This window comes from Corvus kubaryi, unplaced genomic scaffold (genome assembly GCF_017639235.1).
Source record: "Corvus kubaryi isolate FWS band 111438036 unplaced genomic scaffold, C.kubaryi_AGA036_p1.0 78, whole genome shotgun sequence".
Classification (NCBI taxonomy): domain Eukaryota; kingdom Metazoa; phylum Chordata; class Aves; order Passeriformes; family Corvidae; genus Corvus; species Corvus kubaryi.
Genome location: NW_024582065.1, coordinates 6,870,865 through 6,887,763, shown reverse-complemented (window position 1 = coordinate 6,887,763; position 16,899 = coordinate 6,870,865). Strand labels below are relative to the sequence as shown.

Sequence of the window (16,899 nt, the reverse complement as noted above, 5' to 3'; positions counted from 1 at the left end):
CCCTGGGACATCTCAAAGGGGATAGATACAGGCTTGGGGATCAGCACTATCCCAAGACTTCCTTCCATCCTCCCCCAGAACAAAACCTGCTGCTAGATCTATATTAAGCCTTTCTTTACCTCCCCACTCCCACTCAAACCAGCCATCTAAAGGAGTCCTGAAGTGATGGTCCCAGTATCAGTCACTGAGCTGCTCCTGCAGAGCTTTGGATATTGCTGCCCAAACTGTGACTCCCTGTGCTGCTTCTGCAGCTGCTGAGGCAACAAACCCAGGCAGTTCCTGCAGGACCTACAGTGGAGCTCCCATGCCTGGGAGCTGCTGGAAGCACATTCCTGTCATCCCAAGTGAGGAGGATCGTGGGTGGCACTCAACAGGGTGGGTGAAAAGGGGCCAGGACCAACTTCTGCTGCATCAGAACTCGGAGCAAGGGGCTGGGGAATGGGAGCAGGACGTCAAGAGAAGGCAGAAGGAAGAGGATTCTTTATGGCCATGGCTCTGACAAGAAGCTGTGACAGCAGAGAGCAAGGTCTCAGCTGACAAATATCAGCTTGGACTTCCCAACCGAGGCCCACCAAGGGGGACACTGAGTTTTCCTCTTGCTTAAATGCTCTCATGACTTTCTGCTCCCAAACCTCTGGCCCTTCCTTCCAAATTTACTCCCAACAGAGAGTTTTCACCATCCCACCCCCAACTTACCTCCTGCTTCCAAAGAAATGGAAACAGTGCATGGAGCACAGGGCTATTACGGGTCGAGAACAGCAATAAATTGGATTTACTGTAATTAAAGGCAGGTCTCCTACCTTGCTTTGTGGGTTCTGTTCCCTTGAGGGCTGCTCATGGTGACGGTGGCATTTGAAAACGGTGTCTCTGCAGAAGTGTTGGTGGCTTTGCCGTTGCTCAGCTCCATGTAGGTGCTGTTGACCGAGTAGGTCATGAGGCCATCGGTGTCCTCGTAGTCCACGTAGAGGCTGTCGATGGGTGACCCCACCGAGTTGATCGGGTCTCCCTGGGCAAAGATGCTGTTCATGGTCATGTTGAGCACCAGCTCCTTGGAGTCCGAGGTCTTGTCCAGCAGCTTGTCCGTGATGGCATTCTCCAGAAGGAATTCCCTGGAGGTGAGCCTGGGCTCCAGGTCTCTGTCGTCATGGTCTGTCTGGTAAGTAGACCTGGTTACGTTTGAATCTAGATTGGAGCCAACAGGGGGGAAACCACAGTGACAACCACAAAATGCATCGAGGCTGGGAGGGAAAAGCAGCCCGGAGCAGCGGGGACACGCCGGAGCCTGAGCAGCCACACGGGGGGCAAGAGGCAGGGGTTGGCTTCTGGGGAGGGGGAATCTCATGGGGTTCTCAAGGGTGTGCAGCTTTGGGAGGGCTTATCCCGCTATGGTGTGGCCAGAGGGGAGCTCAGCACCCGCCAGCACTGCCCAAAGCAATAGCACAGGTGAAAGGAAGGTGTCCTCCTCGCCCCACAGCCCATGCAGCCATGCTGGGAAAGCACTCCAGGCACTTTGGGGGTGGGGTGCCCAAGGGACTCGAATGGGAAGGAGTTGCTGGGGGCTTTGGAGGAGTGGGAGGTGATGGGAGATGTTGTGACAGGGAGTTTTGTGCACCCAGGGCTCCCTCCTGTCCTTGGCATGAGGCAAAGCACAGCAGGGCACCAGCGGGGAGATCTCACCCGGTGTCCACCCCCCGCACGCCCCCACCAGAAACCAGAATCTGAAGGGCAAAGAGGATTTGTGAGCAGAGATGTTTTAAAGAACTTTCCGAGGTTTCCAAAACACAAACCAGCAGAACCACCAGAGGTAGAAACAGAGCGTTTCTCAACAAGAGCTCTGAGAAGCAGAACAGTGAGGCCCAAGTCTCCTCCTTACCTTGGGGTTGTTTGCCCTTCAGTTTTGGCTCACAGTCAATTGTTTCTGCTCTTTCATAGACCTCATTGGTTTCCTGACCTTTGCTCAAGTTTAAATCTTCCTCCGTGTCCTGCCTTCCAAACACCTGGTTCTCCAAGTCTATCCTTTCCCTGGAGATTTTCCCAAAATAGGTTGCATTGTGCTGGATAAAGCCCAATGGCACGTCTCCATCGAACTCCCGGCTCTCTTCGCTCTCCGACTCGGAGAAGGTGTAGTAGATGGGCTGCAGATTTTTTGAGTGTGGCTTCCTCAGGAGAGTGTATTCAAACGTGATGGATGGGTTCTTGCCATTTTGATTCCAGACCTAGCAAAGAAATGAAGCTCTTAGCGGGTGCGGGGAATTCGTGGCACGCAAGGCACAGGATTCATCTTGGACCTGACAGTTGGGGAGCATCTATTTTGCTATTTCCAGTCTGTTTTCCTTCACAGTGCCAACTTCTTCCTGCTGGAGCCCAGCACCATTTTCCAAGGGTTGTTTGGCGGTGCTGCAGTGGGGATTAACCCCAGCTCAGGAGCCACAGGTCACACTTCGTCCTCGGCCACTGAGTGACCAGAGGCTTGGGGGAGCGACTTCACAAGTCCCTGACTATCATGTGCAAAGCCACTTTTTGTGGCTTTATGAGGAGCACACCCTCCCCTGCACCTCCTACATCCCACTGGAGCTGGGGACTCCCAGCTGAGACAACCTCATAGTGGTCTAAAGCTTTTTAAGCACCCAAGCAACCAGCCTTTCCCCTCCCAGAAGAGCCTGGGGCTAACATGGAAGATGTTGGGAGCTGGGCTCTGGCTGGCTGCCCAGAAGAAAATTAAGGGCCTTTTCTCCAAATACCTGGTTTTGTGTGGTTTGCTTTCAAGAAAGAATTGGGGTTAAAGTTTTATGCACTTGTCTAAGCTCTCTGGCCCAGTTTCTTATTTTTGCTTTTCCTGCCAGGTAACTTGGATAAAAATGCCAAGGAGTAGGAGAGAAATCCCCTCACAGTGCCTGAGGCATCTTCTCCCTGCAGAGAGGAGTTACCAAGCCCACGTTCAACCACTCAGAGCCCTGCCTAAATCCAAGAGCACTGACACAAGTAAAATAGGGTTAGGTGAGGAACTGGGAAGAGTCACTCCCCTCCTCATGTGAAACCATGGCAGGATTCTGCTCCCAAGCTCACCCCTTACTCGATCCGAGGTGGATTTTCTCTTTCCCATCACCCCCTGGCTTGGGAACATGAGAAGTCAAAGCTCACCATTATGTTCAGCCCTTGGTTCGTGGGTCCCTGGGCAACAATGTACTCGATCCCGGTCTCGTACACATCCATGGGCCGGCGGTACTTGAACACCGTGCCTGCAATGTTGAAGTTCTTTGGACTGTCAACTTTATAGTTCCCGTTGAAGAAATAGTACCCGGCTTCATCAGCCACAGCTTCAAAGGAGAGAGAACAGTCAGTGCCGTCACGTGCAGGAGCAAAGCTCTGGATGCTGCCCCTGGTTCGTTCAGGGGGTAAAATCAGAGTGTCACAGGAATAAAACAAGGGATTCTCCTACGTGACAATGCGCTGGTCACCTGTTTGCAGCACGCACCATGTGAGGACGTGCCCAGAGTTCTGGGCCGCGAGTCCCTCCACACTGCAAACTCCTGGGTATGGGGCTCACACTCGCCCCTGGCTCCTGTCACCCTTTGGGCACCAGCCCAGCATGGACATTGAACAGTCCCAGCTCTGCAGAGAGCCAAGGGCAGGAGCTGCCTCCTTGGGAGCTGATGCCCCCTGAGCCAGCAGTGGCCCAAGACAGGTCGCCCCAAGCTAGCCCGGGAACTGTTCACCACATCAAGCCTTTTTCTTTCATAGAATCATCCTAGAATGGTTTGCAATGGAAGGGACCTTAGAGCTCCTCTCATTCCTGCCATGGGCAGGGAAACCTTCCACTGGACCAGGCTGCTCAAAACCCCATCCAACCCAGCCTTGAACACTTCCAGTGATGGGGCAGCCACCTTTCAGAGGCCACAAGCCTCTGAGGCAGCAAATGTGCTTCTCTTTGGCAAGTCTGGATTTTTCCACACTGCCCCTGAGCAGCTCTGTCACCTCCCCTGTGAGATGGGTGGTGTGGTCACCAACACTTCAGCGAGGCCACACATAGCTCACATCCCCTTGGTGCTGTTGTCATTGCACATTCCCCAAGCGAGGGAAAGCCAAGGGGATCACGAGAGAGGTGAAGTCACTTGGCCATCTGTGATCCAGCACCAGGGCGTCTGTCACACCCCACTGAAATCCCAACAATATTCACCAACATTTTCTGCATTAAAGCAATCAAAATGTTGACAAAAACAGCCCAGGTGCTCAGACTGCAGAGAGGAGCAACGCCCTGGCTTGGACAACACGGTTGGATTTACATTGCCTACGGATTTAGCTCATGTCTGCAACAAATGGACTCGATGATCCTTGTGGGTCCCTTCCAACTCAGGATATTCTGTGATTCTATGACAAAACTACATCCAGCTCCGCATTGGAAAAAGCATTAACCAGCATAGGCATGCATCCTAGGGAAGTACCAAGAGGTTATACACACCCAGAACATCTGCAGACTTTTTCCGTTCCACTATCTGGATATCCCTCGCTCCGGCGGGAATGTGCGTTACCAGGGAATAGCCTACGGGAAACTACGGATTAATGAAAGGATCTTTGGAACCAGCGATCTGAGCGAAGCACTGCTCAGGCAGAGCTGCAACCTATCAAACACGCTGGCCTGGACCCACACTTTTAATGAGCTATGGATTAAAAAACCCCAACCCTTCGTGTTTTGGTCTGCAAACAGGAGCTTATCAGTGATAGAAGAGAAAAATGTGTGAATTGTGTCCTGGTTTACGGAGGGAAAACACATCCATGTGGGGAAAGGATTCAATCCTTACATGCACGAATATCCTGTTTATCTAAATTGGTGTAAGAGAATACATCTGCAGATGGTTTTATTAGCTAGAGAAGCTGCTCTGTGGTTCAGTATTGATCCCTGCGTTAGCCAGCGTTCCCAAAACCCCAGCAGGAGCTGACAGCTGGTTCCTCCTCTGACTCCCCTTTGCTTAGCACCAGGCAAGAGATGGGACAGGACAAGCCCTCCCACAGCACTGAAGTTCCTGCAGTTTGCTCCATCTCAGAGAGCATTAATCATAATTCCTGAATTAGATTGTTATATTTAGGACATGTAGGTTCTGCTGCTTTACATCACACCAATTTTTGAAATCCTGGTCTTGCAAGATATTGTTGCTTCCTGTTATTACAAATAGTTTATTTCTAGTTTTACTGGGTCATGAGTGTCCTGGTTTTGGCTAAATGACTAAAAAAGACTAAAATAGATACCAGCCTCTTGCATAATCCTTTTGCACCACTCATCATCAGAGACCTCTGGTTTCTGACAAGCACCACGCAAATTTCCTGTTTTGTTTTTTTTTTTTTAAAAGAAGGTTTTCTCTGCCCAGATTCACAAGTGGCATTAACACACATAGAACACGTGGGAAAAACTGAAGCTGGGCAGCTGGTAAGAGCTGAAAGCAATTTACCAAAAAAAAGAGTCCATTTTAAACCCAGCCCTCTCAACTAAAGCCCTTGGTCCCCAAAGCCTTACCAAGATGAGAATTTCCTTTCCGGTAACTGCCGGTTACGTGGGTGCAGCTGCTCCCATCTCCTTGGCAAACTCCACATTTATCCAAGGTGTGGGTGGAAAAGAGAATGCCATCGCAGCCAATGGGCTAAAAAATGCACAGACAGAGCACTGAGGGTCAGGCAAACGTCGCACCCACTGCGATTCTCTGAATGCTACTAACAATATTTTTGCTATAATGTTTAACAACCTCACATTTTCCAGACACGCAAACCCCTCGGAAATCTGTGTATTTGCAGGATGTTCCATCCCTGGCCTGAACCATTAACTGTCTCTGGCCATCCACAGTGGTGCAATGAAGGTCACAGGGCTTGCTAGAAATGTGAACATAGTCATCTAAGGGGAAAGGATATAAAGAGAGATTCAAAAACAGCAGAAACACCACAACTTTCATCCTACCCAAACCAGTGAATCTCTGCCAAGCTAAACAACAACAGCACCAGCACAACTGCAGAGCAGTGAGAGTTCAGAAGTTGCCATCTCTTGTGTTTCAGGCTAGATGGGAGATGGCACTTGGACAGTGTGACAGCCTTTGCACAGCCTGGCAGGAAGAGATGCCCCAGGGATGCCAGGGGCATCAGCAGCACCAGCCCAGGGCAGGCACTGAGGCAACAGCCCTGCTTTGTGCAAGGACTTGCAGTGTGATATATGTACCCCACACAGCAACATGCATGTTCACAGAGCAACGGGAGTTAAATTGACAGATGTGTTGTTGGAAATACTGGTGTAAGACTACATTCAAAACCGTAGCAACTTAGAGCCTTTTATAATCTCTAACTCTTCCATAAACATTCACCCGAGATGGACTTAATTCACCCTTTGCTTTCTGCAGACAACAGCTGGCTGGCAGCACCCACCAGCACAGTAATCCCACATCTTATAATATCCACAGGAAGCAAATGACAAATGCATATTTGCATCAGGAACCCAATGCCATGTGTTTGTCTCCACCAACTCCTGAGCAACCAGAGACCCCCCTGGCCTGCACGCCCAAGCAAGGCAGCATCAGTGTCAAAACATTCTGCTGCAAATCCCCCAGGAGCCACATGAACGCCTGCTCGAACACAAAACAATTCCCTGCAACATCTCTGGTGAGTCAGCTTGAACAGCAAATGTGCTTAAGGAAATTGTCACCTTCAAGGGACAAAAGCCACCAAGGAGAAATAGCTCATGGACCAAGTTCTACCTTGTTGTCCCTGCCAAGGCTGGTGAGCCAGGGGCTTGGTACACAGGGAAAATGATTTGATGAAGATAATCGTTCCTAGGTGTGTACAGAAACCCCTAAAATACAGTTGCAGTAGATCCCACCTCTATTCTTAGGCACCCGAATGTGAATCTGAAGAACCAGAGCTCAGGAGCCTGCCCAGGAAAAGGATCCTGGGTTCCCAGTAACTCTAAAGCTTGGCCTGGTTTGTGTTTAATGCTTGATTTTGATGGGAGTTCAGTGCCTGAAAGTTCAATAAAATCTCAGTCTTTGAGTCCCAAGTTGTTTCTGCAGTTCTTGCTCACCCCAGATGACCAAAGTGACTGACTGCATCTCGGTGACATTTGACAGAGCACACAGAGGGCGTGGGAGAGACAAATGTCACTGAAAACAGCACAGCCAGCAAAGGCCCCAGCTCAAAGGACACTTGTCTGGGTGAGCCCGACTGTCCCTGCCAGCACAGCCCATCACCCCTGCTCTCACATCCTCCTGCAGCCTCTGGTCCCTGGGAGCTGTGACCAACACAGGCTACAGACATGAACTCACGTTGTTATTTAATTTTCAAGCTACCCCGCAGGTTCAACGAGCCTTTGAACTCGGGAGACAGCTGATTGTGCCTCCAAAACACCACTTTAAAACAGCAGAGGAGGAGCCTTCCTGCAGGCTGTAGCATCATAACTATCAAAATATTTGGCTGAGCATTATGAAACACACAAAGAATGTCTTGTTACCAGGATATAAAGGTTTCCATTGATACGTTCTGCCATTATACACATGGGAGTTAAATGATGAACACTGCTCCTCTCGAAAGCTCCTTCCGTTCACAGGGCACTCCTAGAATGGGATACATTAACATCCTGACGGAAACAAAGTGCGGGAAAGGTTTCTGGCACATCACCACCAGCTGCAAGGAGTGTTTCCATCACCTTCCCCAGCCAGGGCCACATCCTCCTCCTCCTCCTCTTCCTCCCCCCACTGCAGGAACCCCCTGGGAAATGTTGCCAGAGCCACTCTCTGGTTTTATGGCCCCCAGCACAGGCAAAAGGCTCAAAGCCCAGACACTGCTGATGGGCACCAAAGAAGGGAACTCCCAGCTGCTTGGAGGGGCAACAGGATGACAGCTACAGGACAAGGGGTGCTCCCTCTCCAAGGGACCCAGAAATGCCATACATGACTTTCCACACCAGGTGTTCCCAACAAGACAAAGGATATCCTTACTTGGACTTTGCAGAGCTGGTATCTTTTGGATGTTCCAGTGCAAGTTTTATTAGCCAGCCCACTCACTGACTTCCTTCTGAATAAAGACATGATGGTTAGACAGGGGGCAGAAATCATTTCCCCTTGTTTAAATAGTTTTATCTCTGCCTCAGTAAGGTCAGTGTCCACACAGCAGATGCACAGAGAGATCTATCAGACTCCCTGGAGTTGGCAGCAAAGGCCTCTGTGGCTTTGTTCCCTGCATCATCAACTATTCCGGGAGGTATCATGGGATGAGGGCCTGGGCACAAGGTTTACAAAGTGGCTTTTGGCAACTGCAGTGCCCAGAGAGGGCAGAGCCAGGCACAAAGCAGATGGAATCACCAACCAGCCCTGCACCAGGGGGTCCTCACTGCTGTGCCCCAAATCCTTGAGAATGGCCTCAGTCTGTGTCTGCTGCCTCTCTGCACTAATCCGTGCTGGAGAAACTGCAGGGCCAGCACAGGAATTCCTCAGCTGGTTTCTCCTGGCAGGGATGCCCAAAGCTCAGGGAATCACCTCCTGCCCAAGCAGGCTTTGCCACACACCTTTCCACCAGTGCTTCTCTCTGAGTGATGACCTTTGGGTCAGCCAGCTGCAGACCCCCCTCCCCAGCCCGTGGGTGCTGTACCTCTGCCTCAGGCAGTGCCTCTCCTGGGATTTGACACCTCCCCCACAGGTCCTGGTGCACGCTGTCCACTTGGTCCACTCTCCCCACCAGTAAGCAGTGACATCTGACCCCTCCTCCAGGCTGTTGGACGTCTGTGTCAGGTCCTGCTCGGAGCACGGGGGAGGAAAGAGGAGCAGGAGTCACATCCAAACCTCAGAGCCTGTGGTGGGACACTGAGGGCACTCCCCCCTCCCAGCCTGCCCCACTCGACCAGGGCATTGCCTTCTCCAGCTGAGGTCAAGCCTGAGGTTTCCATCCCTGCATTCTTGCAATTGTGTTTTCATTACAAAATTGGAATGAAGTGGCAATATTTGGGATTCCTCAGGAAAGGAAATTCTCATTGTTTCGCTCAGTTGGCAAAACTGAGTTCCCAAACAACCCTAAACTCTCTGAGACTTTTGGTGCTCTCTGAGTTTTGCTCCACAGAGAATTCAGGGAGCTGGAGAGACAGCTGCAGCTGAAAGCTCCACTGGGAGCTTCAGCAAACCCTTGCAAAACCCCTCTGCAGCAGGAGAGTCCGTCAGTGGGTGCCAGGGGATGCCAGCAGGCTGGAGGAGCCCGTGTGCTCTCTTTGCAAGCACAGGTTTGTCACTTCAGGAGGGTCCCTGACACCCCCACCTCCCACCCCATATTGTGACCATGCATCAGAGGGCAAAGGAACTGCAGATGTTGCATGCAAAGCAAATGAAAGCTCCAGGCACTGCAGGGAGTGAGTGATGCTCACCCAAGAGCAGGGCATGGCTTTCAGAGTCCTTGAAATGCTCTGTGAGTGCTCTGAGCCATGGACAGTACAACTTAGCTTAAGCCCAGACTAAAGAGTTAAGGCAAATCGTAAGCCCTCACAATTTTTGGAGACCTGGTGCATGCACTGAGCAGCTCTGCAAGCCCAGGGGGTTCCCACCCCAGATGCCAGAGCATTTTAAAGCCCAGAGACCCCCTGAAACGTGATACCATTACCTGAGCTATGACAAAGACAACGTTGCCCACAAGAAGAAGGGCCAGGGCGCCTTTCAGCTGCAACTGAGCACTGAGGGAGATGCTGCTCCACCTCCACTTGGATATCTTCATCCTAGAAAGCAACCAAACACTGCACTGAGCACAACTCCCACCCAGCCCCATGACCAGCAGCAGGGGCTGCTTTGCCTGGGTTCCACAGCTCCTGCCTGCTCCAGCATTCCCGCTCAGCTCAGTGACACCGACCACCAGTGACTGCAGGGGCTTGAGCCTGGAGTTTTATTTAATTAATAGAAGCATCAACATGGTACAAGTTCACCTCCCAGCTCGGTTTTGATCTGTCAAACCACAACTTTGCACTGGTTTGCAGTGGCTGCACCTGTCACCGCTCCAAGCCTGTCTTGGAAGAGAGCCTGGCTCACACCGAAGCGCTGCACAGTGAGTAACCAGAAGTGTTCCTGGATCTATAAAAGCAGTGCATTTAAATATCCCCATTTACAGGACCGCTCCTGGAAGAATGACATGAAAGGCTTCAAAAACAAAAAAATGCAATTAACAGCCATTATTTCTCCTTTTTTCATTTATTCCACTCCAATTCCCCTCGGTTCCCAGGGGAGAAGAATTTTCTTATAGAAAAGACACGGCCCACCACTAAAGAGCAGAAATTAGGTATCCCAAGTGTCAGCCTTTCATCTCTTTCTCCATCTGCCTCATGAAAGAAAATAACCCAGAATGGCATTTTCTTAAATAAAACCCAGCTCAAAACCACAATACGTTTTATTGTGAACCTCCCTGCAAGAGCCAGAAAGGAGCAGGTTTCAGGAAATCATGCTTCCAGGCAATCAAAGCAGCCCATGTCCGTAAGAAAAAGAAAGAAAAAATATCCTCCCCTAAGCTAATTTCCCTTGAAAAGCAGCTAGACAGTATCTTCGGGAAGCAGGGGGGTGGGAGAGGTGCTGCTCCTGGGGAGAAAGGGCAGGACTGCAGACCTGCAATATAAAGAGCTTCTTTCCTACCCGATTTTTTGGGGTTTTTTTGGTTGGTTTTTTTTTTCTCACTGCAAAGGTTTTTGTAGCGGTTTTGAAATCACAGAATTGCCGGCAATACCAACCCTGCTTTGCTGCCTGGCTTAGAAAAATTACCAGAGGGCTTCCAGGTCCCCAAATCCGCTCTGTAATCGCCCTGGGGGAGAGGTCCAGCATGCTAAAGAGACTTTCCAAGAGGCAGATCCATTGATTAATGGGAGCCCGGAGCGCTTGGCCGGGGATCCCGCGGACAGGTGGCTGAGCCTTGCCTTACACTTGGTTCTCATTAAGGCTCCCAGACACTCCTGACTCGAAGCCAATACCAGAGCGCGCTCGGAGTTTATCCTACAGGCGCTCGGGGCTGCGTGGTTAAATGTAGGAGGAAAATTGAGGGAGGGGGCAGGGATGTCGCCGAGCAGCATCGCGGAGCCGGTACCGGGGCAGCCCCGCACGGGCGGCGGGAGGGCGATGCGGGGCGGGGATGCGGAGCCGGGATGCGGAGCCGGGATGCGGGGCTCCATCGCCGCGGGGCGGGCAGCGGGGAAGGGTCCGGCGGGATGAGACCCCCGCGGGGCCGGGATGGGACGGACAGGACGGGACAGGGTGAGACAGGACGGGACAGGACAGGACGGGACGGGCCGTACCTGACGGCGGCGGGGCCGGGCAGGACGATGCTCCGGGGCCGGGCGGGAGCGGCGGCGGCGCGGAGCGGAGCAGCGGCGGCCCCAGACGCTCCCTCCCTCCTTCTCCCTCTCCGACTTCAAAGGGCAGCCAAAAGCGCCGGGGCTTCCAGCGAGGAGGAGCCGCCGCAGTGGCTCCCCCCAGCCCGCGCCGGCCGCTCTTATAGCGGCGACGGGGGGGAGGCAGGGGGGAGAGCGGGCGGAATTCACACCTCTCGGCCCGGGATGCCCCCACCCCGGTTAACCCCTCGCCTCCCCCGGCGCCGGCCCGCGGCCGCCAGCCGGTTTCCTGAGGCGAGACCGGGGGCGCACAGGCGGGGGGAGCCCGCACCGCACGCATGCGTTCGCGCTGGTCCACGCAGCGCCGGGCCCCCCCGGGCACCTTCGGGAGGATGCTGCGCTCCCCCGGCCCGGGGACCCTCGGGAGGATGCTCCGCTTATCCCCCGGGGAGGATGCTCCGCTTTCCCCCCTGCCCGGGCACCCTCCGGAGGATGCTGCGCTCCCTTCCCCGGGAGCCGCGGGAGGATGCTGCACTTCCCTACCCCGGTAGTCCCCGGAGGATGCTGCTCTCCCCTCCCCAGGACCCCCAGGAGGATCTCGCACTTCTCCAGCCCCGGCACCCCTGGAGGATGCTGCGCTCCCCTCCTCGGGCGGCAGAACGGTACCGGCTGCCCGCTCCCCTCCTCCCACCCCATCGTCGCAGGCCACCAGAAAGCTCCCGGTACCTCCATGGGCAGTGTGCAGCCACATCCTGCCTCTGGGATGGCCGGGGGAATGGCTGGATATGGTCTGCCAGGCTTTGAATTTCACTTCCTGCTGAAAAATGAACCAAATCCTCAGGGTCCTGTGCTTTTGGTGCTGTTTGCTAAAGCTCGCTGCCAGTCTTGCTGCTTGAAACAGTTTTCTGCCCCGCAGAAAATGGGGTCAGAAAATCGGTTTGGGGCACGTCAAGAGCTATTTTGGATGGAGACAAACTCCCTGGCTCAGCACAGCCGAGCACGGGTTGTGTCTGACCCGTGTTTGTGTGTCAGGGAGAAAAGCCTGTGGGAGAAGAAGGCCACAGCTACAGTGTGTGCAACCTATATTTGATATATGATATATGAGTCTGTTCTCTGAGGTCTGTGCATGTCAAATGTGGTGACACACATTCCTGTGCACACCCCAGCAGCTCTGAGCTGCCCACCTGAACCATTCCTCCGTCCCACCAGAGATGCTTCAGCCCCAGCCTTTCCTCCTTCCCTCCCAGACCTGCCCTGCTCAGGGCAAAACCAGTGCTCCCAGCAGGGCACTGCACTCAAGGCCATCACTGCAGGTTGTCCCACTGCCTGCTCCTGGCCTTTGGTGAAAACATTCAGCCCTGTCACCGTTTGCCATAGGCCAGGAGCACCCATCTGCAGGGCCCTGAGGTGACTGTCCCCCCACCATGGGGCACAGTGTCCCTCACAGCTCCCAGCACCCTGCAGAAACCACGGCGTTGTGAATTTGGACCCAGTCCTCACAGGGATGTCTGTGTGACAGAGAATCCGTCCCAAAAAATTTACATGGGAAATGAAGTCTCCTTTTCTGTTTGGCTAAATGTCTGCCAGCCTGTTCTAATTTACCCAGCCAGGTTGATTTGCAACTTTCAATTTTCCATCGGTTGGCTGTGACCAGGACACTGGGAAAATTTAGCACTTGAGTTCACCCAGCTCCTGCATTTCAAAATATCCCAGCCCGAGACATGCAGGAGAAAACCCTTTCCGTTTTGGAACAACCAGGAGGGAAAAGTCTGAACACGAGAGGTTTTAAAAGCATCGAATTATTTCACATTGAAAACGCCAGAGCAGCCTGGGTCCCTGCGAGCCCCGGCATCCCCCCAGCCCTGGGGCTGGGCAGGAGGTGGCACCCCAGGAGATCCCATCCCTGGGTGACCCCGCACCCCGTCCTGCTGCAGGGATGCCCCAGGCTGGAGGAGGAATGCCAGAGGGTGGGAATGCTGATCCTGAGGCAAGGGCTGGGGGAGCCGGCAGCAGGCGAGACACATTCAGTCTGTACTTCACCAAAAGTTCATCAAAGCCAAAGGATTTTTTTTTAATATACTTTTTTTTTTTTCTATGAAACAGTTGAGATGACTCAGCGGTTTCTGACGCAATCCCCGTTTCATCGGAAAATTCCTAACCAGCTCCTAGTGGCAACTGATTGCTCCCATAAATCACAGTGTTATCCCTGGCCGCGGCAGCGCAGCTTACGCAGCCCCGGCCCGGCCCCGTGAAATCAGCAGGAGCGATGCCATCGCCTCGATGAGAGCAGAACCAGCCCCGAAAACAAGCTTCAGCAGAGAGCAGACCCGAAACACTAGTTCCACATCAGCCAAACCCCGCAGCTTCAACTCCTGCTCCCCCAAAATCCCCAGGGACAGCGCTGTCCCCAAAGCCCCGGGGCCGTGGGTGCCGCTGCCGGCAGGTACAGCATTAATCACGGCTGGCCAGGCTCAGACAACAGCGGGTTTTATCTCCCGGTTTTTGGCAGGAGCGTTCGAAATGATTTGCAGATGTTATTTACTGCTTTTGGGCTCGCAGTAAATTGAGACAAGATGCACCTGCATGGACAGCGAGAGGCTTTCCCACCGGGGACGGTCACTGAGGGCTCGTGTTGGACTTTCCCAGGGAAATTTAGGATTTGGATGAGAGTCCCTTATGCAGCTCTGCTCCCTGCATCCTGCACTTCAGTGGATTCGGTGGATTGCACTTCAACCCGGGTGCTGGGCATTCACCTCCAGCACTGCCCCAGGACACGGTGGGCTCTTGCTCTGACAGCCACCCCGAGGGACACAGAGCAGCCCTGCCCCAGGCAGCTGCCAGGCTTTTCCATCCCAAACCGGTGCCGTGCAGAATTCAGAGTGCAAAAAAAAAACCAGCGACAGACACTCCAAAATAACCTTCTCCAGTCGGGGGAGCGTTGCCGGCGACTGGCTGCTGGTTTGGCCAGAGAAGTGCCTGTGGAGGAAAGGAGTTTCCTTGGCTGAAAGTTCAACAAAGCGCTGGGCTGGGCACTGGTGCTGCTGGTGGGAGCCAGGGATGCTCAGCTGAGCGGAGAAACTCGGGGTTCTGCAGGATCAGGACTGACGGAGGCCTGGGGGATCCCTTTGCTGGGGCAGTTTCACCGTGGCAGAGGGATCTCCCTCCTTGGCCCAGAGCAGAGAGTGACAGCAAGCTCTGATCCAGGCAGGACACACTGACCTCCTCCCTGTGCTCCCCATGGCAGGACACTTTCTCATCCTGGCCCAAGCATGAGCCCTTGGACCCGCTGGAGCTGCCACCCAGCACCCCTGAGCCCCTGGAATAAGCTCTCCATGAACTCCGTACTACAGGACCTGCTCTTGGTGAGCCAGAGTCATGGATATGGAGTTCCAGCACCACTTCCCAGCCAAATAGGCCCTTTCCTGGCTCAGCCCTTGTGCTGGCACAGCAGATGGGATGGCTCTGCTGTAGCCAGGCCCCCCAAAATGCCTGCCCAGGTCCAGGAGCGTGAGCGTGGTCAGGAGTCTGTTGGCCCAGGAAGCCCCAGCAGCTCCATCTTCCCTCAGAGATGTGACAACTGTTTGGTTTTCTTCGTTTTTAAGCCCGACTGCCAAAGTGATGCATTTGTTTGACACCTCTGCACCGCTACACCAGTTATTTCCAGGCCAGACTGCGGTGGCATGGGCAGATTTAAGCCATCCATGGAGTGTGTGAGGTCCCTGCTCAACCAAAACTTTTCCAAGGGGATCAAAGCCCCCAAAACCCCCTGGCAGCCAAGAGCTGCAGCTGTGGCCCACCACTGGGTAACTAAAACAAGCAAGAGGAGACCAAAAGATTTAGGTCAGCTTCTAAAGAAAGGTTCTTTAGAGGCAGCAGCAGTGTTCCTCAGAGCTGGCCCCTTGCAGAGTGACCTGCGGCGCAGTGTTGGGCAAGGCAGCTCATCCCTGCGTGTCCCCACGCACTGGGGACGGGGCTGATTTATGTCATGTTAGCGTGAGGGTTTCATCCGAGGAGATTTGCAAAATGTTGAGTCAAACTGAACCAGCCAAAGCCACCGAGCTGCTCTCACCATCAGATTCCTGTGAAAAAGACCTCTGGGCAGTTTGAGAGCCACAAGCGACCGCAGGGACCCCAGGTACGGTCACGCTGTAGAGTTTCAAGGGCTTTTAAGAGCCTCTTTTTTCTGCTCAGACTTTAATTTTACCTGTTCCCCAAAGGTTACACATTCCTGCAAGAACCTGGAGGAGCTTCCAGGCCAGTCAGGCTCGGTTCGAATTTTTAGCTACGCAGAGATTGAAGAAAAAGAAGTACAAAGGCTTTTATTTGAATGGAATGAGTCTGACATGGAGGTTGAGCTGTATTGTGCTGAGGGCCATCAGCTATGCAGCCCTGCCAACCACAGGCATTCAAAATCCGTGAGTCAGACTCCCCAAAAACCCTAAGACTGGTTTCATTCCCTTTTTGGATTCTGAGCCTTGAAGCATCACAACTTCAAGCGTTTCTCTGCAGAAAATGACATTTTTTGGACCAACGGGGTGAGAGCTGAGACCCTCAACGTCGTTACTGGGCTCCAGGAGTTATGACTGTAAAAAAAAACCCATTAAACACCATGAAATGAGCAATAAACCCCTGCACTGCCTCCATGAATTTGGCAGTGGGGGGCCACGCTGGGACACCCCAAAGATAGGAGCGATGGAAAACTGGTGGCAAGAAATCAGAAGTCTTTATCATTAGTGGTGACATGCTTGTCACAGGCTGTGACAGGGCTGAGAGGAAAGGGAAGAGTGAAAAAACCCTAAGGAAAACAGCAGCAGAGATACCTGTGAGGAACAGGCATAATAGGTTTATTCAACAGGGAGACAGGAAGGGGGATTTTTTTTTAAGGCTAAGTATTCGGCTAAAGCTGCCTCAGATGGGGCCAGGCCTTAGGGAGAATGGATATTTTAAGTGGCAATTTATTCCACTAATAAAATGAGAAGGATGCAGGTGCTTTGGCAGGGCTGGGCCTGGGTGATCAGAGCTGGGGCTGCAGCAGCGGCCGAGCGAGGGCTCCGGCACAGCCGGTGGCTCTGCCTTTATGGGGCTCCTTTCCCTGGTGCCAGGGCCCGTGTCTGGGTTCCAGCTGGCCAGGAAGTGTTCCCCACATCAGGATCTCAGCCCTGACCAGAGGCAGCAGTGGGTGGGGAGAGGTGTTTTTATCCAGGTGCTGCTGCCATCCCTTCTGCAGCTGGGCAGGGAAGGACTCGTGCCCGTGGGCTGCTCCACTCCTGCACCAGGTGCTTCCACACCAGGAGGACTCTTGATCAAAAAAAGACAGGAAATCTTCACAAACTGGATGGTGCCATGCTGGTCAGATCACTCAGGGCTCCTCAGGGCTCTGCCACATCAACCTACTGAGACCAGGCCACCACCCAGCTTCTCACCATCTGAGTGCACAAGCTGAAGGGTTGTGGGGATGAAAAAATCAACTCTGAAGTGATGGCAGGGGTAAGAAACAGTGCAGCATCACAGCCCTTCAAACTGCAACCACGGGTAGAACTGCAGCTTCACTCTTTGTTTTTGGGTCATTGTCACCAGTATTCCCA

The 16,899-nt window shown here is 53.2% G+C and overlaps 1 protein-coding gene and 1 long non-coding RNA gene across 9 annotated transcripts in view; one reads left to right on the top strand and one right to left on the bottom strand.

Moving 5' to 3' along the window:
* ADAMTSL2 (ADAMTS like 2) overlaps window positions 1-11,431 on the bottom strand; it is a 28,020-nt gene extending 16,589 nt beyond the window's left edge. For 4 of the 8 annotated variants that reach the window (XM_042052242.1, XM_042052243.1, XM_042052247.1 and 1 more), the window contains exons 1-11: window positions 11,279-11,431; window positions 9,613-9,724; window positions 8,617-8,759; window positions 7,968-8,043; window positions 7,481-7,583; window positions 5,736-5,881; window positions 5,510-5,633; window positions 4,460-4,540; window positions 3,142-3,317; window positions 1,874-2,216; window positions 801-1,182 (exon numbers count right to left, since the gene is read on the bottom strand). In XM_042052242.1, coding sequence (XP_041908176.1) covers window positions 801-1,182; window positions 1,874-2,216; window positions 3,142-3,317; window positions 4,460-4,540; window positions 5,510-5,633; window positions 5,736-5,881; window positions 7,481-7,583; window positions 7,968-8,043; window positions 8,617-8,759; window positions 9,613-9,723 — 1,685 coding nt within the window. In that variant the 5' untranslated portion in view covers window position 9,724; window positions 11,279-11,431. Of the gene's footprint in view, window positions 1-800; window positions 1,183-1,873; window positions 2,217-3,141; window positions 3,318-4,459; window positions 4,541-5,509; window positions 5,634-5,735; window positions 8,044-8,616; window positions 8,760-9,612; window positions 9,725-11,278 lie in introns of those variants that run through there. The other 4 variants (XM_042052244.1, XM_042052245.1, XM_042052246.1 and 1 more) reach the window with 4 other exon arrangements.
* On the top strand, window positions 9,720-15,795 carry LOC121676143. Its single transcript, XR_006020375.1, has 2 exons — window positions 9,720-10,047; window positions 13,418-15,795. It is a non-coding gene; the product is annotated as an uncharacterized LOC121676143 (long non-coding RNA).
* The last annotated feature ends 1,104 nt before the right edge of the window (window positions 15,796-16,899 follow it).